The following is a 23,686-nucleotide window of genomic DNA, read 5'->3' on the forward strand; positions in this document are numbered from 1 at the left end:
TTCTCCCGTTTAGCTCCCTGTGATTTCCATTCCAGTCCTCTACTTCTGACTTTGTGACTTTTTCACGTCTGTGCAGGAAGGATTTTCTTCACTTCACCCTGGTGCCTTTTACTTGTCTCATCTTTGAGTTTTCATTACAAACATCCTGACTGATGAACCTGTGAACATCACGGGTTCTTCTACAGTTCAGTCAGTAAGCAGGCCACGGTGTGGTGAGTGGTACTGAAATGCACTTTTCACAAAATCATAATATAAAAATTACAGTTTCTTCTTCTCATGAATTCTGATGGGTTTCAGAAGCTTTTTTTCATTCATTTGTCATACAGTGGATATATGTATTGTTTTATATTCAAGTTTTACTGTGATTTTTATGTTCAGTTTTAATTTTATTTCATGTTTTTTTTAGGAGTCTGTGTGGGGGTTCAGACCTCACAGTTCCCCACCAGAGGGCGCCTTGGAGCCGCTGGTCCTGCAGCTCTGATCCCGGTGAACTGCGGCCCCCCTGCACGTCATCAGCCTCATCAGCCACTGTTCCATCCACAGAGCCATGTTTGCCCCCGCTGCTACAAGATTAGAGTTGCCTCGCTCAGTAAAAAACAATTTTCTACATAAAATGTTTTACCTTAAAATCCTAACAAATTAAGCTAAAACGTGTTTCTATTTTTCAGACCTTAGAACAAAAATGAATCCTCTATCGCAAAATAAAACAAAATGCAGAAGGAGGTGAGCCTACTCTGTAATTATGTAAAATGAGGAAAACTAGGTGGTACAGTTTGAAGCAGTTCCTGTTAAAATCCTGTATGCAGCGATGCAGGTGGATGCTGGGGCCGGCTGTGCAAGTAAACACAGTTCAGTACAGTTTTTTTTCCCCCACAGATCATTGCTTCCAGGAATAACACTGCTGGTTACGATGCGGCTGATTGGCTTTCCAAGGAACAAACCGACTGCTCCCTGGTACCAGACGCTTGGTGCTTTTCTGGGCTGTGTGCCTTAGTTTTTTTCCCCCTTTTCTTTTGTTCTTTTGTTTTTAAACAATTTTTATATTAGTGGTAATAAACCTTACTTAGAGAGGAACATTGTACAGCTCAAACAGAAAAGTCCCCTGTACCAAATTAGATAATTCACATCTGCTGTTCCTTGACAGATTACAAACATTTATATACAATAATAAAACAGATCAGAAAATACTTTTCAAATCGCTTCCTAATCACAGTAGACAAACATACAGAGTCACACAGTTAATGTTTACATATCTGAGCCGTTTTTTAAAGATATTTTCAAGATAGATTTGAAAACTCTCAGAGCTTCTGCTCTTCACAATCATCAGGTGTTTTCCACTGATCACTGTTCCCTGAGTGTTGCTTCATTTCCTCCCCCTGGTGAAAACATCCTGGTGTGATGCTCAGTCGCTCCAATGTGCTACACAAATAATAAAACCCCGTTTAAAAATTTTATTTTCTTAGGTTATCTATATCTGATATTTGATGAATGATATGAAACTCCGTCATCTGGGAGGGACTCAGAGTAGAGCCGCTGCTCCTTCACATCGAGAGGAGCCAGTTGAGGTGGCTCGGGCATCTGGTCAGGATACCTCCTGGACGCCTCCCTGGTGAAGTGTTCCAGGCACGTCCCACCGGGAGGAGGCCCCGGGGAAGACCCAGGACACGCTGGAGGGACGATGTCTCTGCTGGCCTGGGAACGCCTCGGGATTCCCCCGGAAGAGCTGGAAGAAGTGGCCGGGGAGAGGGAAGTCTGGGCCTCCCTTCTGAAGCTGCTACCCCTGCGACCCGACCTCGGATAAGCGGAAGAAGATGGATGGATGGATGGATGGATGGATGGATGGATGGTTATGAAACTTTTAAGTATAACCAAAAGCAAAAATTTATAAAAAGAAAAAATCTTTTGGAGGGTACGTGCTTTTCCATGCGGTCTTGTATATATTTGCTAATATAAAAATACTACTTGGATGAGAGCAAACTTCATTTCAAACCTGACTACACAGGTTGATGTAATAAGAGCTTTATAACTGAGAAATGGCAGTCGTCATGAATATCTCTTCTATTTCCGTCTCTGGCCTCCTCTGGTTCATAGACAAACTTATTTTTATGGTAGCATGACGGCTCCTTGGGGCTGAGTTTCTCCAGCGTCTTCCTCACAATTTGAACTGTATTAATTTGAAATGGAAAGGAAGAGATTTTGTTGTATTTAGCATAGCCAGAGAATCAAACCCGATTCTCAACCAATTCTGGACAGAGATCCCGAAAACACAACCTACTGCAGGACAGACGTTTACAACTTTAGATCATAAAACACTGTAATAGAATTGATCAGGCTGATGTAATGTTAGCATGATTAGAAATCAAACAGTGACACAGTGAGTCTTAGCCAATCAAATTTGTTAGTTCCGTGTTTGAGCCAATGATTAAAGGCATGTTTGTGGAACGGTGCCAAGCTGGCCATGAATAGAACGTGACAGAGGCTTCTTGCAATGTTAGCAGCTTCACATAAACACATGCAGACGCTGAAGGGGAACGTCAGCAATCTGAGTTCATCCATAAGAGAAACAGTGATGAAACGGTAACCTGAGCCCCAGCTGGCCGTGTTTACTCTGCTGCCCTACATGTCCTCTGCCTGAATGTCTACTCCAATTCAATACAATTAGAACACCAACAGAGGAAATAAATGATTCTCTTTCATTTAAACACATTTGTTTGCAAAGATTTGTAAAAAATGAGTGAAGAGAATCTGTTATTTAGCTTTGATTTTTGAAAATACTGGAAGCAAGAGAGATAGACCTTAATCCTGTCCAATATGAGCTTTACTGATTCCTTTTAGTAAAAGGAATTAGTCAAAAAAATAAAAGAAATAAAATCACAACATGAATTACAAAGCAAATATATATCAGCGTTCAAGTCACATAATTTGGCTTATATCGTCTGAAAACAATGACAGAGTAGGGAAGCAATGATCTGTTCGCATCAAATTAGGAGTCGTAACAGGTTTATGAATTTATTGTTTTTATTCAATTAAATTTTATCTGTTGATTTTGTATCTTTGCTCGCAAAAATGTAAACTTTTTCCACAAAAAAGTAAAAAAAAATTATGTAAAAAAAAAAAAAAAAAGCATTTGAGTGATAAAAGTTTTAAGTTGGCCAACAACAGCAAAAGGGAAACTTCTGGTCGGACCACAATCTCACCAGTGACACCATGACAAGCCAGAGGCGCATTGTAAGTTTCCCAGTGAACATTGAAATTTCCATCATGCATGAGATATATTGATGATCAGATCACACTGTGGGTCTTCATCTGGACCCACCGGGTTTGATGGAAGAGAAATACTGAGTCTGACCAGAAGAACAGCACAAACAAACACAGCAGAAGGAAACATGAGGCTCTTCTGTTATAGGACTGCTAAACAGGAACAGAAAACACAAAATACTGAACAGGAACTTTATAACTTAGTCAGAACAATGATGATGGAATGTAGATGAATCTTCCAGTATGAATGTGACATAAAAACCTGACATCAGATGAATGGATGTCAGACGATTTCCGTGACGACGAAGGAGTTACCTAGCCTGTCTTCAGATCTCTGTACCACAGAAAATCTACTGAGTCAGCTGAAGATCCAAGTTGCCAAGCAACACCCATGTCTTAGTCTTCAGCACGGATCAATGAAGAGAGTTTTATTGAAACAGCAGGTTTCAAATCTCCTTCTTTCCTTCCTTCCTTCCTTCCTTCCTTCCTTCCTTCCTTCCTTCCTTCCTTCCTTCCTTCCTTCCTTCCTTCCTTCCTTCCTTCCTTCCTTCCTTCCTTCCTTCCTTCCTTCCTTCCTTCCTTCCCTCCTTCCTTCCTTCCTTCCTTCCTTCCTTCCTTCCTTCCTTCCTTCCTTCCTTCCTTCCTTCCTTCCTTCCTTCCTTCCTTCCTTCCTTCCTTCCATCCATCCATCCATCCATCCATCCATCCATCCATCCATCCATTTATTTCAATTCAAATGAATGAATGGACTGGTCTCTCAAATTGATTCTCAACTACAAAGTCAAAATCCTTTTAAGTCACATTTGACATATTTAGCATTTTTAAGGTAACGTTGTTACTTGATTATGCTATAAAATGGCTGGAAAACACATAATACTGCTCCTTAAAGAAATAATTTTTAACAATATTCAGATTATGAAGATTTGTGGTAAAACACATTATGAGTTTAAGCCTCATATCTCATATAAATAAAATGACAACAGTATAAACAAACACTGACTGGTTATTTGGACCTTGTGCTTATCTTCACTCCCTGTCTTCCTGTCTTCCTCACGTGTAATCCTCGGCTCACTCTCATGGTTTAGTTGTGTCACTTCTTAGGAATGACAGAAAGCAGGTGTGTGACAGCAGGCTGCTTAGGGAATCCCCCAGAAATAGGAAATCTTCTTTTCACAGCTGCCCACATACACAGCAGTAGATGCTGAGCATGAGCTGTCTTTAGCTTTTTGATGAGTAGCAGGGCATTCCTGACCTGGCTGAGCTGAGCTGAGCTCATGGGGTGTAAATAGCTCAGTGGGAGGGCCCCGGCTCCAGGCTGGGGTATATAGCTGATCTGAGACCAGGGGTAAATTTACACCAAGGCAGCTGAGGAGTCTGAAATACCTACTTGAAGCAAACAGAAGCTGACTTTCTTTCTTTCTTGAAACCTGGAGTCAGGATCTGTTTAGCCGAACAGTGATGATGACCCAGTACGCAGCTTTGAGCAGCCTGCTGGCTGATGACCCGTTCCTCAGTCAGGAGGGAATCCTCTGGCCGCTGCGTCATGAAGCTCTGTCCTCCCTGCAGCAGAACTTCTTCAGCCGGAGAGCCGGCCTGGCTGAGAGCCTCCTCAGGGAGCTCCATGCTGGACCACAGCTGCTCAAACTGGCCCAGTTTCCTGTCATTTCCTCCACACTGAAAAGGTAGGCACTAGATTTAAGACCCTCAGTCCATCTTATCCCTTATTTGTTCAAACCTGTAGACGTTTGAGTGGAAGGCCTTAGACAGAAACTTTTTAAACTACTTCGAGTAACTCATTGAGCATAGTGTACTGTTTGATAAATAGTTGGAATGTATGCATGACTGAATTAAAGTCATTTATTTTTTTGGCAAAATGCCTTGAGATGGCGTTTGTTGTGAATCGGCATGGTATAAATAATGTGAATTGAAATAGAGCTGAAGTCCATCTGACCCTGGTGTTCGGTTTTCCTAGACTGAGTGAAGACAGAGAGCAGCAGACAGAGGCAGTCAGCACAGAGCTGCACCGAGACGCACAGCAGACCAGCGACAACGGCGACCTTCTGGTGACCCTAGATGCCCGGGGTTATGCCCCCGGGGACATCACCGTCAAACTGGAAGGCCGAAGTCTGGCGGTGGTGGCCATGAAGCAGGCCGGAGCAGAGGACAGCCAGTCCTCCTCCTCCTCCTCTTCCTCTTCCTCTTTCTCCTCCTCGGCTTCATCCCACATGGGATTCATGCAGAGAATAGATCTGCCCGCTCACCTGGACCTGTCAGGGCTCTCCTGCTCTCTAATGGATGGCGGGCAGCTTCGGATCCACGCCCCCGTGGCCCAGCAGCCAATCAGCGAGGAGCAGCAGGTGCCCATCCGCTACAGGACGTCGCTGGAATTCCCCATTAAAAATGACGACACAGAGCAGGAGCATAAAGACTGAGGCTACAGACACAAAGTGGAACACGTTTCTAATGACATCCACAAAAGGACTAAACTATGAGTCAAGTTTAAATTGATATCTCGAAAGCTTATTTTAAATATATTTTGTAATATTTTGAAAGTGTTAAAATTAAAATAAATGACGAAAATCAAATGTGTTAAAGGGGCAGTATTATGTGCTTTCTAGTCAAGTAACTGTGTTACCTTCACTTGATATAAAAATGCTACATATCAAACATAACTTTAAAAAAAAATTTTGTTGTATTTAGCATAGCCAGAGAATCAAACCCGATTCTCAACCAATTCTGGACAGAGATCCCGAAAACACAACCTACTGCAGGACAGACGTTTACAACTTTAGATCATAAAACACTGTAATAGAATTGATCAGGCTGATGTAATGTTAGCATGATTAGAAATCAAACAGTGACACAGTGAGTCTTAGCCAATCAAATTTGTTAGTTCCGTGTTTGAGCCAATGATTAAAGGCATGTTTGTGGAACGGTGCCAAGCTGGCCATGAATAGAACGTGACAGAGGCTTCTTGCAATGTTAGCAGCTTCACATAAACACATGCAGACGCTGAAGGGGAACGTCAGCAATCTGAGTTCATCCATAAGAGAAACAGTGATGAAACGGTAACCTGAGCCCCAGCTGGCCGTGTTTACTCTGCTGCCCTACATGTCCTCTGCCTGAATGTCTACTCCAATTCAATACAATTAGAACACCAACAGAGGAAATAAATGATTCTCTTTCATTTAAACACATTTGTTTGCAAAGATTTGTAAAAAATGAGTGAAGAGAATCTGTTATTTAGCTTTGATTTTTGAAAATACTGGAAGCAAGAGAGATAGACCTTAATCCTGTCCAATATGAGCTTTACTGATTCCTTTTAGTAAAAGGAATTAGTCAAAAAAATAAAAGAAATAAAATCACAACATGAATTACAAAGCAAATATATATCAGCGTTCAAGTCACATAATTTGGCTTATATCGTCTGAAAACAATGACAGAGTAGGGAAGCAATGATCTGTTCGCATCAAATTAGGAGTCGTAACAGGTTTATGAATTTATTGTTTTTATTCAATTAAATTTTATCTGTTGATTTTGTATCTTTGCTCGCAAAAATGTAAACTTTTTCCACAAAAAAGTAAAAAAAAATTATGTAAAAAAAAAAAAAAAAGCATTTGAGTGATAAAAGTTTTAAGTTGGCCAACAACAGCAAAAGGGAAACTTCTGGTCGGACCACAATCTCACCAGTGACACCATGACAAGCCAGAGGCGCATTGTAAGTTTCCCAGTGAACATTGAAATTTCCATCATGCATGAGATATATTGATGATCAGATCACACTGTGGGTCTTCATCTGGACCCACCGGGTTTGATGGAAGAGAAATACTGAGTCTGACCAGAAGAACAGCACAAACAAACACAGCAGAAGGAAACATGAGGCTCTTCTGTTATAGGACTGCTAAACAGGAACAGAAAACACAAAATACTGAACAGGAACTTTATAACTTAGTCAGAACAATGATGATGGAATGTAGATGAATCTTCCAGTATGAATGTGACATAAAAACCTGACATCAGATGAATGGATGTCAGACGATTTCCGTGACGACGAAGGAGTTACCTAGCCTGTCTTCAGATCTCTGTACCACAGAAAATCTACTGAGTCAGCTGAAGATCCAAGTTGCCAAGCAACACCCATGTCTTAGTCTTCAGCACGGATCAATGAAGAGAGTTTTATTGAAACAGCAGGTTTCAAATCTCCTTCCTTCCTTCCTTCCTTCCTTCCTTCCTTCCTTCCTTCCTTCCTTCCTTCCTTCCTTCCTTCCTTCCTTCCTTCCTTCCTTCCTTCCTTCCTTCCTTCCTTCCTTCCTTCCTTCCTTCCTTCCTCCCTCCCTCCTTCCTTCCTTCCTTCCTTCCTTCCTTCCTTCCTTCCTTCCTTCCTTCCTTCCTTCCTTCCTTCCTTCCTTCCTTCCTTCCTTCCATCCATCCATCCATCCATCCATCCATCCATTTATTTCAATTCAAATGAATGAATGGACTGGTCTCTCAAATTGATTCTCAACTACAAAGTCAAAATCCTTTTAAGTCACATTTGACATATTTAGCATTTTTAAGGTAACGTTGTTACTTGATTATGCTATAAAATGGCTGGAAAACACATAATACTGCTCCTTAAAGAAATAATTTTTAACAATATTCAGATTATGAAGATTTGTGGTAAAACACATTATGAGTTTAAGCCTCATATCTCATATAAATAAAATGACAACAGTATAAACAAACACTGACTGGTTATTTGGACCTTGTGCTTATCTTCACTCCCTGTCTTCCTGTCTTCCTCACGTGTAATCCTCGGCTCACTCTCATGGTTTAGTTGTGTCACTTCTTAGGAATGACAGAAAGCAGGTGTGTGACAGCAGGCTGCTTAGGGAATCCCCCAGAAATAGGAAATCTTCTTTTCACAGCTGCCCACATACACAGCAGTAGATGCTGAGCATGAGCTGTCTTTAGCTTTTTGATGAGTAGCAGGGCATTCCTGACCTGGCTGAGCTGAGCTGAGCTCATGGGGTGTAAATAGCTCAGTGGGAGGGCCCCGGCTCCAGGCTGGGGTATATAGCTGATCTGAGACCAGGGGTAAATTTACACCAAGGCAGCTGAGGAGTCTGAAATACCTACTTGAAGCAAACAGAAGCTGACTTTCTTTCTTTCTTGAAACCTGGAGTCAGGATCTGTTTAGCCGAACAGTGATGATGACCCAGTACGCAGCTTTGAGCAGCCTGCTGGCTGATGACCCGTTCCTCAGTCAGGAGGGAATCCTCTGGCCGCTGCGTCATGAAGCTCTGTCCTCCCTGCAGCAGAACTTCTTCAGCCGGAGAGCCGGCCTGGCTGAGAGCCTCCTCAGGGAGCTCCATGCTGGACCACAGCTGCTCAAACTGGCCCAGTTTCCTGTCATTTCCTCCACACTGAAAAGGTAGGCACTAGATTTAAGACCCTCAGTCCATCTTATCCCTTATTTGTTCAAACCTGTAGACGTTTGAGTGGAAGGCCTTAGACAGAAACTTTTTAAACTACTTCGAGTAACTCATTGAGCATAGTGTACTGTTTGATAAATAGTTGGAATGTATGCATGACTGAATTAAAGTCATTTATTTTTTTGGCAAAATGCCTTGAGATGGCGTTTGTTGTGAATCGGCATGGTATAAATAATGTGAATTGAAATAGAGCTGAAGTCCATCTGACCCTGGTGTTCGGTTTTCCTAGACTGAGTGAAGACAGAGAGCAGCAGACAGAGGCAGTCAGCACAGAGCTGCACCGAGACGCACAGCAGACCAGCGACAACGGCGACCTTCTGGTGACCCTAGATGCCCGGGGTTATGCCCCCGGGGACATCACCGTCAAACTGGAAGGCCGAAGTCTGGCGGTGGTGGCCATGAAGCAGGCCGGAGCAGAGGACAGCCAGTCCTCCTCCTCCTCCTCTTCCTCTTCCTCTTTCTCCTCCTCGGCTTCATCCCACATGGGATTCATGCAGAGAATAGATCTGCCCGCTCACCTGGACCTGTCAGGTCTCTCCTGCTCTCTAATGGATGGCGGGCAGCTTCGGATCCACGCCCCCGTGGCCCAGCAGCCAATCAGCGAGGAGCAGCAGGTGCCCATCCGCTACAGGACGTCGCTGGAATTCCCCATTAAAAATGACGACACAGAGCAGGAGCATAAAGACTGAGGCTACAGACACAAAGTGGAACACGTTTCTAATGACATCCACAAAAGGACTAAACTATGAGTCAAGTTTAAATTGATATCTCGAAAGCTTATTTTAAATATATTTTGTAATATTTTGAAAGTGTTAAAATTAAAATAAATGACGAAAATCAAATGTGTTAAAGGGGCAGTATTATGTGCTTTCTAGTCAAGTAACTGTGTTACCTTCACTTGATATAAAAATGCTACATATCAAACATAACTTTAAAAAAAAATTGACCTTGCAATTAACGCCTTCAAATTGGGCCTCTGTCTCTTTAAGAAAGTCTTGTTGATGTGACGACTCTGCCTTCAGGAAGTCATCACAACAACATTCCTCTATTAAGCATTTACAAACATTTCTCTGAGTGCTGGACTGAGGAATAGTTTGTGCAGTGAGCTCAGCAGATCTGCACTTCCAACAGGTGTTTGCTAATTGCTGCTGCTAGTTTGAAGGAGTGAGGGAGAGGTGAGAAGGGGAGGGGTGCTCTGTTGAAAGGCTCGGCTTGGAAACTGAAGGCGGGGCTAGGTCCACCCAAGCGTTTTACTAACCGGAATGGTTGCCATGGAGATTCAAGGATTTCTCAAACATCCAAGAAAGAATGAAAGCAACACTCCAGGTATGTGTTTGATGAGAGAATAGAACATTATATAAAACTCAAAAAAGCTGATTTGACATAATGCTGCCACTTTAGTAAATGACTACGGGAAGTGAAGAGCTTTGTTGGCCACATGATGGCGCCAACATCCAATCTGAACGGAATGTGGAGGGGGGCAGAGCAGAGGCCTGTCCTAATCACTAAAATCACCTCAAGAGACTGAATCAGAACCTTTAAAAGGTTCCAGCAACATTTTCTTTCCTCTTGTTTTGCAGTCGGTGCAGACAGAGGCAGGGTAATGTTTTGTTTGTCCTGCCCTGAGGAGCTGAGGAGGAGGAGAGCAGATGGAAGACAGTAAACAGCAACAGGTTTTAAAGGATTAGCTCAGTTGAATTCCCAAAACATATCCACGTTCTCACTTTCCTCTAATGGAGTTTAGTCCTGAAAAACCTTTTTCGATTTCATTTTGGAAACGGCTCGGATCCCTCAGGGGCTGAATTCCATTCATTCCATTCCATTAATCTGCATGTGGCCGTAAACATGCAGATTAAACTGATGACAGGGATTTGACAGCTGGAGAATTTGTTGTGTGGCAGTTCAGGTTAACTAAACTGTTAAAGTTCTCAGGAGACTGAAAGCTAATCCTAATTATAGTAATAATGGCGAGGCATCGGTCAGTATGACATTCTCTCAATATGATGACCGCATGTACAAGCATATAGCATAACGGTACTCACTGCTATGTATAACAAGGTCCAGTTGTTTTCATGTTATCTGAAACAATTATTGATTACTGTAGCAGTTATAATATTATAACATTGACTGTGATAGTCAGACCTCAGCAAAAGCTAAATATGTTGCATTTTTTCGATCCTGATTGCTGCAGAGTAACACTGGGAGTTTAACACGCTGGTTATATAGCCAGGCTATCTGCTCTGGTAGCCAGTCTATTGCCATGTTTAGCACATATGCTGCCTGTAGCTTAGCAACTGTAGCTTTAAAACAGTCTTATGTTAAGAACGATAGTTATCTGTCATATTTATTCAGTTAAAGTACAAGCTGACTGTGTGCATGAAAATGAAGTAAACTTGGTAAACATGGAGCAAACATGATAAGAGAGAGGAAAACAAAACCTGCAAGGGAAAACCAACATCATCATGAGACATTTCTGTTCTGTGACCAAACAAAACAGTATTTGTGAGAGACTGAGAGCCCTCAGGGCAGGTGGGCAACTGCTGCCCTGCAAGCCTGGGCAACGGCACTGACTCTAACCATCACTGACATGAGAGATGGGACTACAGTACATGGTCATGTTTTTCGATATAGTGGTGTGAAAAATGTTTGCATCATTCCTGAGTTCCTTTTGCGTTATTGCATATTTGTTCCACTTCAGTGTTTCAAAACTTCAAACCAATTTAAATCGTCAAAGACAACACAAGAAAACACAAAAGGCACTTTTCAGAGAAGGTGCTTAATATTAAGGGAGAGAAAAAAAAATCCAAACCTACATGTCCATGTCCATTTTTGTTCAGTCTCTTTGTTCTGGTGTGGACATGACCTCTGACCTTTACTGAGGCTTGTTGTTGTTGTGTGATCTTTTGAGACCTCTAGGGGTCATTTTGGTCGACCAGCCTCCTGGGAAACTTCAGCACTCTTCCATGTTTTCTCCATGTGTGGAGGGAGATTTTTAAACCTCAAACCAAAGCATGTGACAGATGACTTTCCTGTCTCTGTACAGGAGGAAACATATTTCACCACTGACAGGACAACATGAACTGATATTAACATTATCCACTAAGTACCAGTAGGATCTAATCACAGCCACCAGAATATGTTCCTTCCTGTCTTCGAAGCTCTGGGTACTTTGAGTGGACTGCATGCTTGTCACTGTTGGACCACGTCTGTCCATCTACTGGGTTGACAGGTCTTTAAAACTGAATAACGGTGATGCCAGAAAAAGTTCAAACTAATTGTTGTTACCGTCTTGCAGCCAGCTGAGGCCCAGCAGTTAGGGAAGTACTGCATCACTCTATGTTCCATACTGCCAGAGAAAACCTCTGGTTCTGGTTCTGGTTTCATTTGGGTTTTTTTTCTATTATTCTCTAAAAAATCTGCACGTTTTTCTTTGTTTTAATGATTAAGTCCTGCTCTTCACCAGGATCCTAACAGGTTTTGTCTCAATTTTGGTCCTGCTTCATCACCCCCACGATAGATTTCAATTACAAATGACAAAACATCATCTACATGCAGGTGCTAATAGTCAGTGTTTCTTCCAAAGTTTCGAAACTGAAAAAAACTCAAAACAAACAAAAGACTTTAAAGTGGTAGTTTTATAATTGCAGTGGGACATGGATCAGGACCGTTAGCAGAGAGTGATCCCTGGAGCCCACTGACCTCATTTACTGTAAAATGGAAAAAAGTCAAAACACACGGACTGTAAGCTCCTTCTCATGACTGGAGATAGTAACAGTAAAAAGAATAAAACGCTGCTGCAGGTTTCAGGTACCATTATCTGGTCATTATCAGGTTTAAAAATCATTTAAAACTGGAGTGTAAAAAAATAGATTCTATGTTGTTATCATTTATTGTAAAAAGCTGGAAAAGAATGTAAAAGCTTTGTACGAAACAAGGTGTCATTAACCACCTTTAACAAAATTATCTTCAGGCAGGAAGTGATCCGACTTTATACTCTCACATTGTGGCAAGAGGATTTTTCGAGTGATTGACTGAGCAGCTCATTTTTCACAGGTTCTGGTCCAAAGATGGCAACTTTGGAATGGTCATCAGAATTTAAAAGCAAAAAAGCTTAGAATCATCCATGTTTCTGTGCCTTCAAGACAAACCTGTAATCTGTAGATCTTCACCAGACTCTGAATGTCCCTGTCTGCTCTCCTCAGTCCTCCATGGCCCACTCATTCCTAGTTTACTTCTTTCTCTGTCTATGATCTGTTGCTAACATAGGATGTTATTGTGACACATCAGTGTCTGACCTCAAAGTTGTGGTTCTAGAAGATTGATAAAAGATTGTCATTAACAGACATTTTCTTCTGGGAAAATCCTTTTCAGAAGAGCTGAAGCTGTGAAAGCTGCAAAGGTTGGAATGACGTCATATTTAAGCATGTGGATTAAGAATAGAAAGCCCTCATTAGTATTGCTTATTCAGACTAAGTGTGAAATATGCTGTGAACCAAAAAGATAATAACAGTCATTTCTAATGTCATAATTGTTATCTGGAAATAAAATGTCTTCACAGACTTCACAGGGAGCTTGTTGTTTATAGGCGTACATAAATCTGACTGCATCTATTGGTCTGAATGTGCGTAAGCTGTGGCATTTTTAAAGTCCTGGTGGAACAAATGTCTTCACGTATTTATGGAATGACGTTCTTAGAAAAGAGGGCAAGTCATAGAGGTGTGTGTGTGTGTGTGTGTGTGTGTGTGTGTGTGGGTGTGTCAGCATGTGTGGAGAAAACTGGACAAAAATTGGAGACGATGACAGATCCCTAGACATAGCTTCCCATACATTCTGCAGTGAAAACAGCTCCCTGTTTTCATGGATGACAGTCATGAGGTCATCATTATCATAAAATCATACACTCAGGAGGAACTCTGTTTGCCCTGGAGAAACTCCTCCTCTGAGGATGATGCTGTTTTCTTTGGCGATCACTTCAGCCTAAATACAAAGCAGCTTCATCTCAATAATGTGATTTGTACTGTATGAGTCTGCAGTGTTTCATTTTTATGAATGAAATTGTCCTTCAACACAGCAAATTTGAAAAATGTCTATATTGGTCCACTCTTGATTGTGTTAAGGTAACACTTTTGAAAGTGTTATTTGTGATAGAGTTGAACCAACACTCAGTAGTTGAAATTTAACACACATCAGTGTTGATTTACCTAACACTAGTGTGTAGTGTCAAAAGTTAACACTATGAATGTGTTAATTTAAGACAGAGTGTTAGATATAGATCGACAGAGAAATCTGAATTTTAAAATACTACTGGTAGGGGATGCTGTGGCGGCGCAGAGGTTAAGCACAACCCACATATGGAGGCCTTAGTCCTCAATGCAGCTGTCGCAGGTTTGCTTCCCAGCCTTTGCTGCATGTTTTCCCTGTTCTCTCATTACCCATTTTACTGTTAAGTCACTATCAAATAAAAGCCACTAGAGCCGATAAGACCTTTAAAAAAATACTACTGGCAGTTGATAATCCCCAAATTCACTTTAAAAAACATTAGATGTCACTTGAACCTACAAAATCCCCAACACAAATTGCAGTTTCAATCTACTTGCATTTCAAAACAACGGACTGATGGAAATTTTGGGGTCAAAAGGTCACCCAAATGTTCCTGAGGCCGCTGTGGGCCAACTGATGGCCTGAAGGCTGTAAAATTGGGGATGGCTGATGAGCATTGGGCCCACTATAAAAATTCATCATTCAATTAAACCCGCATATACAGTGCATTATGCATTGGAAGATGCACTGCACTATCCACTGGATATGTGCAGTGCATCATGCACAGGATAATGCAGTGCATTGTGCACTGGATGATGCAACGCACTGGATAACGCACTGGATAATGCAGTGTATGATGCACTGGATGATGCACTGATGCAGTGAGCTATGATCTGATCAAACCCAGAACCCCCAGGGAACATTTTCTGACCCTAGTTTCCATTGAAAGTTTCTTGTTGGGGTCATAGCTGCGACCTAGACACATTTAGTTGTTTTCAGAAGGCCTCAAATGATCGATCAATGGAATCAAATTTATTATATGCCTATTGACATCTAATCTTTGAAACAATTGCAGGAATGTAAGTCCCATTGCTGTAGCTTGTTCCTATCAAAAGTTATGGTAATATGGGCCCTGCATATTTCGTTAAATATGCAGGGCCCATGGGTTTTAGAGAAAGAAAAGACTAAAATTAAGCCAGTCACGTGACACCACCAGAGAAGATGACAGCATGCAAATCCTAGTTGTTTATGGCAAATAGTCACTGACACTTTGTTAGGTTCTACTAGAGGTTTCTTTTGTTTAAAAAAAGTTTAGTCTCCACAGCCACCATTTGCCTTCTAAACATCAAGAACTGGTGAAGGAAGTTCAGTGCAATGCACACCTGTTGCCCTTTTGCAATTGGTTATGACATTTTCTACATATTAATCTAGGAGAAGTGACTGCTACAAAGTCCCTATCAGAAACAGAGTATTTTAAACCCCTTTTAACTCTTTTTGTTTCATGACCCCACGCTTAAATATACGCTATGGGCAATTTATTTGAAAGTAAATACAAAAGAATTTTAATTGTGTAGTTGAAGAAATATATTGTATATTTTTATAATTTAATTATCAATAAAACTGAAAGGTTCTCCATTTGTGTACAGTCCACTTGGGTCAATAAGCTGTAAAATTATTTTGCTGTTAGTGTTTTACCTTATGGCTTCAACATCTATGCAGACGTAGAGACTAAAACATTTGCCCTTTCCAACTACAAAATAACTGTAGTTGAAAAAGTGGTATAAACAAATATATAGAGCTGTCTTAAAACTGTTTCAAAACTGTAGTGTTGAATATTAGTAAACTAAATATTTGTGCAAATGTTTACACCTTTAGAGTCTTTTATGCACTCTGTTTCATCCTCTGTTATTAATAAATTCAAACAATGAACCTCATTTTTGTCTTTTTTGACTTTATTAAAGATCAGTAAACAGACAATATAAATACATACGAAAAATTCTTGATGGTGGGCATTTTCAAAGAATCAAAAGTCTAAACACTGAATCAGTGGAGTTAATCTTTGTAGAAAAATGTCCATTTTCAGTTATAGTTGTGGATTTTATCTTTTAAGTTGATATAATCTTTTAAACTAAATAATTTCAAGTTCTTGCCATAACCTTCTTTTTGGGGACCATGAAGAAGGTGGTACCTGACCATATTTGGAAAAGTGTGTGAATTACAATGAAGTGGAGTACCAATCTGAAACTATAGGGGGCAGCATCGGGTCACACACTCTAACACAAAAGTGACAGGAAAACATGTGATATGGGCTATTGCTGAAACTTCACCAGCACCTTTAAGGTGGCTTATATGGTCATTTATGGTCATTTAAACCCATCTTCCTTATGGGGACCAACTTTTAGGTCCCCATGAGGGAGGAGGTCCCCACGACATGATAAAAACAAGAACACACACACACCTACAAAGATGACAAACTTAATTAGCAACATATCCTAAATCTTTTGAATACTGCAGTAGAGCCCACAGCTAGATGTTGTCTGACTGATGATCTGATGCCAGATGCTTTGGTGAAAAATTCATTCTGCAGGCGGGCATTTCTGTTTTTCTACAGGTCCTTCAATAAAGAAATGCATAATTTTTCACAAACACTAGTGTTTCTGTCAAGCTGCCAACATCTGACTGATGAGTTAAATTAGACTCAGATCTGTGTTTGTAGCCTAAAGAAGAGCCCCTGACATGTATTATCCACTTTTGAATAATACATTCGCTGCTCAAGTGTGATGTGTGCAAAGTCCTCCGTAGAAACGGTTGAAGATGACAGTGGGCAAAAAAGGGAACAAACTTTTGTTTGATTTTCTGACTGAAAATCAGTCAGAAAATCTGAGTCATTTTGGATCAAAATGTCCACCAAATGGTATTAATGTTCTGACAAGATGGTAAGTAATTCACACAAGAAAACAAATGTCGCATTACCACATTATTTTGCAAACAAAAGAGCAAGCTGATAACAGAGAGTGTTCACAGCAGGAACTAAAGACTTCTATCATTGCACATGAAACCAGCAGGTCTGTAGTCTGAGCATCTGAGAATGTAGGAGGGAAAAAGCAAAGACAGCAGCAGAAAACCATTCACCTCTGAGCTGTTTGGAGGCTCCAGGAATTAGATCAAAACATTCATCAACAGAAGCAGGTCATGTTATTTATCTGACTTTAACCTAATAATCTTCACATCAGGTAATAAAACCTTCATATGAAGCACATTACTTTAATGGCCCTGCTTTCTGCAATGACATAGTTATTAACATTTATCTGTTGTTGTTTATCGCCATGTATAGTGTAAGGATGATTTTAATTATTTCTTCATATTTCATATGGATAATGATAATGGTGAGAAGGACCTAAAATTATGAAGAAATGTTGAACTTGATTTTAGCTTTGGCTGTCATCCAGATTTTAAAGGAGCAGTATCATATATTTTCCAGTCACATGATGGCATTTTATAGCCTAATGAAGCAACCATGTTTCCTTCAGTTGTTATGAAAATGCTGGATATATCAACTATGACTTTAAAGAAATTTAACTTTGTAACTGAAATTGAGTCTCTGTCTTCTTAAGAAACTCCTGCTCTTTCTGAAACATGACTCCTCTATTAACCCTTTAATGTTTTTAACGTTGCTCTGAGAAGTAGCTTCTAAGATGAGCTCAGCATATCCACAGTTCCACCAGGTTTTGCTAATCGCTTCTGGCTAGTCTGAAGGAGCCAGTGGGGACGTCATGTTAGCTATGGCTCGAAGGCGGTGCTGGTCCAACCATATGTTTTGCACAGCTGAATGGCTGCCATGGAGATTAAAAGACATCTCACATATGCATGAAAGAATCAACCCACACCTTACATGTCAAATAACACATGCATATTTACTAAAATCTAAATAAGATTATTTTTTCAGATTTTCTTGTACGTAGACTTGTTTATTAAGAAGATATAAGAAGTAAGACTTGTTTATTTGGGAAACCAAAAACATTTGGTTTCCCAAAGTGGGAGGTTCTCTGTCCCAGACTGGGAGATTACATGTTGTTGTTGCTCTTGGCACGTTTTAGTATTTTCTCTCAGAGGGTAAAAGGTGTCTTCACAATGTTTGGAGATCAATTGCTGAAATGAGCTTATCGATCAAGCCAAAGGCTGACTAAAGCCCCAGGGCTTCTTCGTGCTCTCTTCAGCCCCTTTCTTCTTTCTCACTGACTTCACACAAAGCTTTTTTTTTAAGGACTTACGTATTTTCTGCCTTTTTGAATCTCATAACAGATTTTTTATTTTGCATATTAGACTTATGTTTATTGACAACATAACATCTCTGGGTTCACCACTCGCTATATTAGAACTAACCTGTAAAGATTCTTTAAATATAATGACAATAGCACATTGGAAACCATTTAATATTGAGTGTCCAAATAAGGTAAAAGAAAAAAAAATCTTGAAATGATACCATTCCTAAAAGCTGCCCTTAGTACTATCCCATTTAGCATAAGTTCTTCAGTTTTTTTGCTTAGTTCTTTTAAAAAAAAATCCTGTTATAAAAATGTTATTAGTGTGATTCAATATTCTAATATTAAATGTTGTGTTTTCATCATAGCAGAAATAAAACCCTAAAAACATCAGTCCCACATTTTCCAAGAAAGGCAACAGGTGGTTTAGTTCTTAATGTATTTCCAGCTCCATTGTTTGAAAGGACATGTGTAGTTCATGTCTTACATACATATGGACTAAGCAATAACTAAAGATCTCTCACAACTTAGATGAAAGCAAAGATTTTGAATTCCTAATTGCACTTTCTGAACCATTTGGAAGAAGGTTTGTTGCAGATTATTTTACATGATTGACCAAACTAGTCAACCTGTTGTATTTATTAGTTTATTTAATATTTATTTTTGCACTGGCTGCTCTACTTCTAATTGCACCAACTAAACAAATGAAAGTTGTTGTTTTTACATGTTTGACCAAGATTCTGAAGTGTGTGTCGGTGAGCTGTACTGGTGCAGAGTTAGCAAATAAATTTGTAATTTAGAACATTTATGTCTGTGTTTTAAAATGAAATATTTTAAGTTAATTCTGCACAATTTTTTGATTTTGGTTCGATATTGTTTGATATTAAACCTCAGATATCGGTATTGGAATCGGAATCAGATTTCGGGCCTGCCAGTGTCATGCAACAGTAAAAAACACAACTCAAAACTCACACGAGCTGGACGTAAATATTGAAATGATTTGTTTTGTTCCTAAGCCAGGACCTATCAATATTTTCTGGCAGACCCTGAGACATTCCCAAACCAGATTGGACGTAATAATTTGAGGTTTGTATGCAGCATTCTCATTCAGGTTAATTATAACTAACCAACAGAACGGGAGCATCATGCTCAGATTGTTACAATATGAGTAAGAGGGCCAAAAAAAAAAGATTCACACAACAACAGTTATCCCATTTCAACTCACACACACAAACACCCCCCCGCACGCACACACACACACACACACACACACACACACACACACACACACACACACACGCCTAAGCAACCCCCCCCCCCACCCCCCTCCACACACACACATATTATATATATAATATATAAGTTATATATATAACTTCCAGGAAAAGTCTTAAGTTGCAGTTTTAAGTCTGGTTTCTTCCATAGTTTGGATCCTTGGTATAAAACTTGTGTTGATTCTGCCTGCTAGAGCAGGACACTAGAGTATTTGCGTTCAGAACTGCTTCATTATTGATAGTCTTACCAGCTCTCTGTATTGTGCACAATATACAAATAAACCTGATTGAGTGATTTCATCTAACAGTGCTTGGAACTTAATTTTTCCCCCCAAAATGAATGCTTTTCTGGTTGCAGCAACCACTCAAACCTTCTACAATAAATCCTTTATTCAATCAATCACACTCCCAAACCTGTTAACATGTTAACATTCTGCTCCTCAAGTGAGTAGAAAACTTAAAACTGCTTTGCTTTACTTTATTGTTTTTATTTCATGGGGATTTATTTTTTCTATTACTTTGCTTTTAGAAAAATAACTGCTTTTTAGAAGTGTGATTCAAAGTTAGGCTAGATCCATTTTTAAAACAGTGGTAGTCTACAAAGAGTGAAACAGAAAATGTATATTGGGATTTGTTGTATTTTTTTTACCCCTCCAGGGGGTCTTTTGTGGGCTCTAGTGTCCCTTATATGACAGTGGGCTGACAGGAAACAGGGAAGGAGAAGGGGGAAGACATGCGGCAAATATCGTCGGGTCCGGGAGTCGAACCCGCGACGGCCACGTCGAGGACTGAAGGCCTCCAATATGGGTCGTGCTAACCGCTACGCCACCACGGCACGCCCTTGTTGTATTTTTTTGAGTGAGTCTAAAGACATTACAATAAAAGAAAGAAACAAAAAACAACAATTAATTTACGTTCAACAAATGCAACTATTGCAAGGCGGTGTGTGTTTCTGTTCTCTCTCTTGTGTTGCCAAGTCCTGAGACGCCATGACAGACCTTAACACCACAGTCATCATCAGGAACAGATGATAAAGCTGGCTGCTAGACAAATTCATTTACTGCTTAGTGATGAAAGGTAAACAAAACATGTAAGGAAATAGCGATGGAAGTCGAGCTCATTAATCATGGCTGTAATAATATCTGTTCTTCTGTTTAATTAGTGGGAAGAGCCTTAGGGCTGCATGTTGTGAGGTGCCACAGTGTGCTTCTTTCACTGATGTTCAGAGGAGGGAAAACAGAAACACCTGCATGCAAAAAATACATTAATGATTTGAATAAAGGTCAGGCATAGACACGGATTCATTGGAGCGATGTGTTCTTAGTGCTGATATGGCTTATCAGCAAACTGTGGACGGCATATTGTCTTGACAGAGCAGAGATGGAGATAAACCAATCCCAGACTGGATAAACACCGAAAGGCTCCCAAACATCCAGACAGGAGACAGCCTTTAAAAGCTGTGTGTGTGTGGGGGGGAGGGGGGTGTGCATGTGCGTGTTTGTGTGTTTATGTTTAAAAATGCATATATCTGTTTCAGGCAACATACCAGCAGCATTAGTTGTGGCTTTTAACTTTCTTCAAGGTTCAATGAAGACAGAACAAACTGTACAATGTTGTTCTATGTTCTATGTCTTAGTTATGTGACTTTGAATGTGTGTGTGTGAGGGGGTGCATGTGTGTGTGTGCAGCAGTGTCTGTTGATGCTCAGTGACAGGGACTGTACTGTGGGTTTATCAGTACTTTTTAAATGCTTCCTGCCACTCTTGCTTCCTGCTCTGAGCGCTTCCAACCTTTACAGCGCTGCTGCCGATAACATCTGATGCACACACACACACACACCCGCACACACAAGTTGACACAGAGAGGTTAATATGAAAATGTTCTTGTGTTTTTTAAACCATCAATAAGCTCAGTGATTATGCTGAGATTACGCAAAAGCAAATTACAGTCAGATGGAAGTAAAAACTGCTGAAGTAGAACAACATTAGAGAGGATTTGCTTTGGACAGGAAGATCTAAATTGGAGGAAGTCTCCTTGATATTATACAAAATATTGTAATATTTGTCCACATTTGTCTTGGTCATAGTAGAAAGACAGACTGTGCAGTGCGCTGGGAAAAGGTCAGAGGCCAAATGAGAAAAAAAAAACAAAAAATACCACAGCACAGTTAAAAAGATGAATTTGGACAAAAGCAAACATGATGGCTTCGTTAGCATGATAAACAATATCAATATATTTATTATTTTGGTTTTGTACTTTCAACTTTTCAATAAAGAAATGAAAAGTGTAGAATGTATTTGCAGTTACAGTTTTCCATCACACAGCACCACTTATGTAGGTGAAGACGTAAAAGTTTGAGCCGGAAGCTGTGGATTGAAAATAAGATCTCTGATTTTTTTATATCACAACCAGCTTCCAATTTTAAGCAATTTTTTCTCTCTTTCATGTCTGAAAAAGAAATTACAAATGACAGAATACATTTGCACTGAGAGTACATCAGAAAAAAACTCACAGTGCTTCACTTATTCCACATTATCCCATGTTACCATTTTTAATTGTATTAATCTCTCACCACACGCAGATCAAAGCACTTTGCAATTTCTTTTATATTTTGTAAAGCGCCTTGAAATGATATTTGTGCTACATCGGTACTATATAAATAAAGTGAGTCAAACTGAACTCTCCTCTTGACAGTTAAGGTGGTTTGCTGGGTTTCTCTTTAGCTCTTATTTTTGTTTTCCGGTTCTCTTTCCGGTTTGCTCAGTTTCCGTGGTGATGAGGAAATCTGTGATGGCCTGAATCTCTCTGGCTCAGCCTGAGCAGGAGCTTGGAAATGAGATCATCCCTCTCTGGTCCAGAAACAACGTGGTTATATATGATGGTGCTTTGCAGAAGCATAAAATGTCAACATTATTTTGGACACTGGACTGACATACTCAGGGCAATTAAAACAGACTATTTATAGTGAATTTTGTAAATATGCACAGTGAGCACTGACCTTTGAGGGAATACTGACATTTACTTTCTACTTGTTCATTCTAGTTTTGGTTCCACATGAGACGGCTAACAGCGTGCTAATTACTGCAGCTCCTGCAAAAACTAAATCACATTTATGTTTACCTAACTGGAAGGCTTCCGCAAGTTGATCATTTGTCTAATATGCTTTGAAAAGAATGCAGAAAAATCTGAATTCTGTTGATTTTTGGAAAGCTCATCAAACATATTAAACTTATAGAACTTAAAATGAGTAATAAATTACTTGGTAGGGTAGGTGGGCTTGACAGATTTATGTGCAGCACCTCATACCTTAAATCAGATGTTCCCACACCTGGCCCTTAAGTACCCTTAGCCTTCATGATTTAGATTTGTCTCTGTTCCAGCACACTTGATTCAAATGACTGCATGACCTCCTCTGGAGGCACCAAATGCTGCAGAAGCTGTTAATCAGCCTTTCAGGTGTTTGGCAGCAAGGAAACACCCAAAGCAGGAGTAGATCTGAGGACCGGGTTTGGAGTTTGAGTTTGATGTTTGTGCATTTTTGTGGGGGAAAAAAAAACAAAGAATAAAACAGAGGAATGTCAGCTATGTCATTTTTTAAAATCTCTCCTCATTGATCTTTTACAACTCAAGGCGGATCCCAATAAAACAACTGTGGCCAGACAAACGGAAGCTCTTAGGGAAATAACCACACAGTGACACACACGCAACCACACACACACAGGAGACATCATGTCTAATAGCTTCTCAGCAGCAGGTTAATACAGGCAGCATTTCAGGAAGGAACTATGCTGCTCCGGTTTCTCCAAACAGAGCGACTCACTCCATTAAGCACACACATTAATGTTCTCTTACTGAGCTTTTGGCTCCCAAGTTTGCTCAGTGAATTGACAAAGATGGAGAATTGAGACATGTTTGTTCTGGTTTCTCCACATGACAGAAGATTAGACTCTGGGAGACAATGACTGAGATGGCTTCCAGGGTGATTTGAGAAAATATGAAGTATAGTCATGGTCCAAACTGAAAGAATATTTCTTATTCTGATTTCCGTAATAAATTTCCTCCTTTCCAATAAAGGCTTAATCAAAGTGGCCTGTTTTAGACGTGTACGGGTGTGTGCTTCTGTGTGTGTGTGTTGGCTCTCTTAAATTTAATACATATCAATTCATTTCTGCTTATTGCTGAACTATATTATATTGCAGCAAAAATAATCACATTTAAATGATTAAATTTAATTCCTTGGTGTGGAAACTCAAACCTGATTTCACAGCTTTCTAATAATTTAACAGTTTACTGTTACATATCCTGTCCTACCTTCTAATCCACAGCTTTATAATTCATCTCGCTAAATACGTCATTTGTAATTAGCAGTTACACCAGC

General features: G+C 40.0%; 2 protein-coding genes across 2 annotated transcripts; both read left to right on the forward strand.

Moving 5' to 3' along the window:
* Nucleotides 1-4,596: 4,596 nt before the first annotated feature.
* On the forward strand, nucleotides 4,597-5,852 carry LOC114147591 (uncharacterized). Its single transcript, XM_028022068.1, has 2 exons — nucleotides 4,597-4,940; nucleotides 5,231-5,852. Exons 1-2 carry the CDS (start codon nucleotides 4,717-4,719, stop codon nucleotides 5,688-5,690), a joined length of 684 nt encoding a protein of 227 aa, XP_027877869.1. The 5' UTR covers nucleotides 4,597-4,716; the 3' UTR covers nucleotides 5,691-5,852.
* Nucleotides 5,853-8,328: 2,476 nt separating this feature from the next.
* hspb9 (heat shock protein, alpha-crystallin-related, 9) lies at nucleotides 8,329-9,578 on the forward strand. The gene is made up of 2 exons (XM_028022055.1): nucleotides 8,329-8,671; nucleotides 8,962-9,578. Exons 1-2 carry the CDS (start codon nucleotides 8,448-8,450, stop codon nucleotides 9,419-9,421), a joined length of 684 nt encoding a protein of 227 aa, XP_027877856.1. The 5' UTR covers nucleotides 8,329-8,447; the 3' UTR covers nucleotides 9,422-9,578.
* The last annotated feature ends 14,108 nt before the right edge of the window (nucleotides 9,579-23,686 follow it).

The sequence above is a fragment of the Xiphophorus couchianus genome, chromosome 7, assembly GCF_001444195.1.
Source record: "Xiphophorus couchianus chromosome 7, X_couchianus-1.0, whole genome shotgun sequence".
NCBI lineage: Eukaryota > Metazoa > Chordata > Actinopteri > Cyprinodontiformes > Poeciliidae > Xiphophorus > Xiphophorus couchianus.

Excerpts from the sequence above, each read along its gene's own strand:
- hspb9 (XM_028022055.1), top strand. The coding sequence starts at position 8,448 with ATGATGACCCAGTACGCAGCTTTGAGCAGCCTGCTGGCTGATGACCCG. Across the intron at positions 8,672-8,961 it reads ATTTCCTCCACACTGAAAAG|ACTGAGTGAAGACAGAGAGC; the intron begins GTAGGCACTAGA and ends CGGTTTTCCTAG.
- LOC114147591 (XM_028022068.1), top strand. The coding sequence starts at position 4,717 with ATGATGACCCAGTACGCAGCTTTGAGCAGCCTGCTGGCTGATGACCCG. Across the intron at positions 4,941-5,230 it reads ATTTCCTCCACACTGAAAAG|ACTGAGTGAAGACAGAGAGC; the intron begins GTAGGCACTAGA and ends CGGTTTTCCTAG.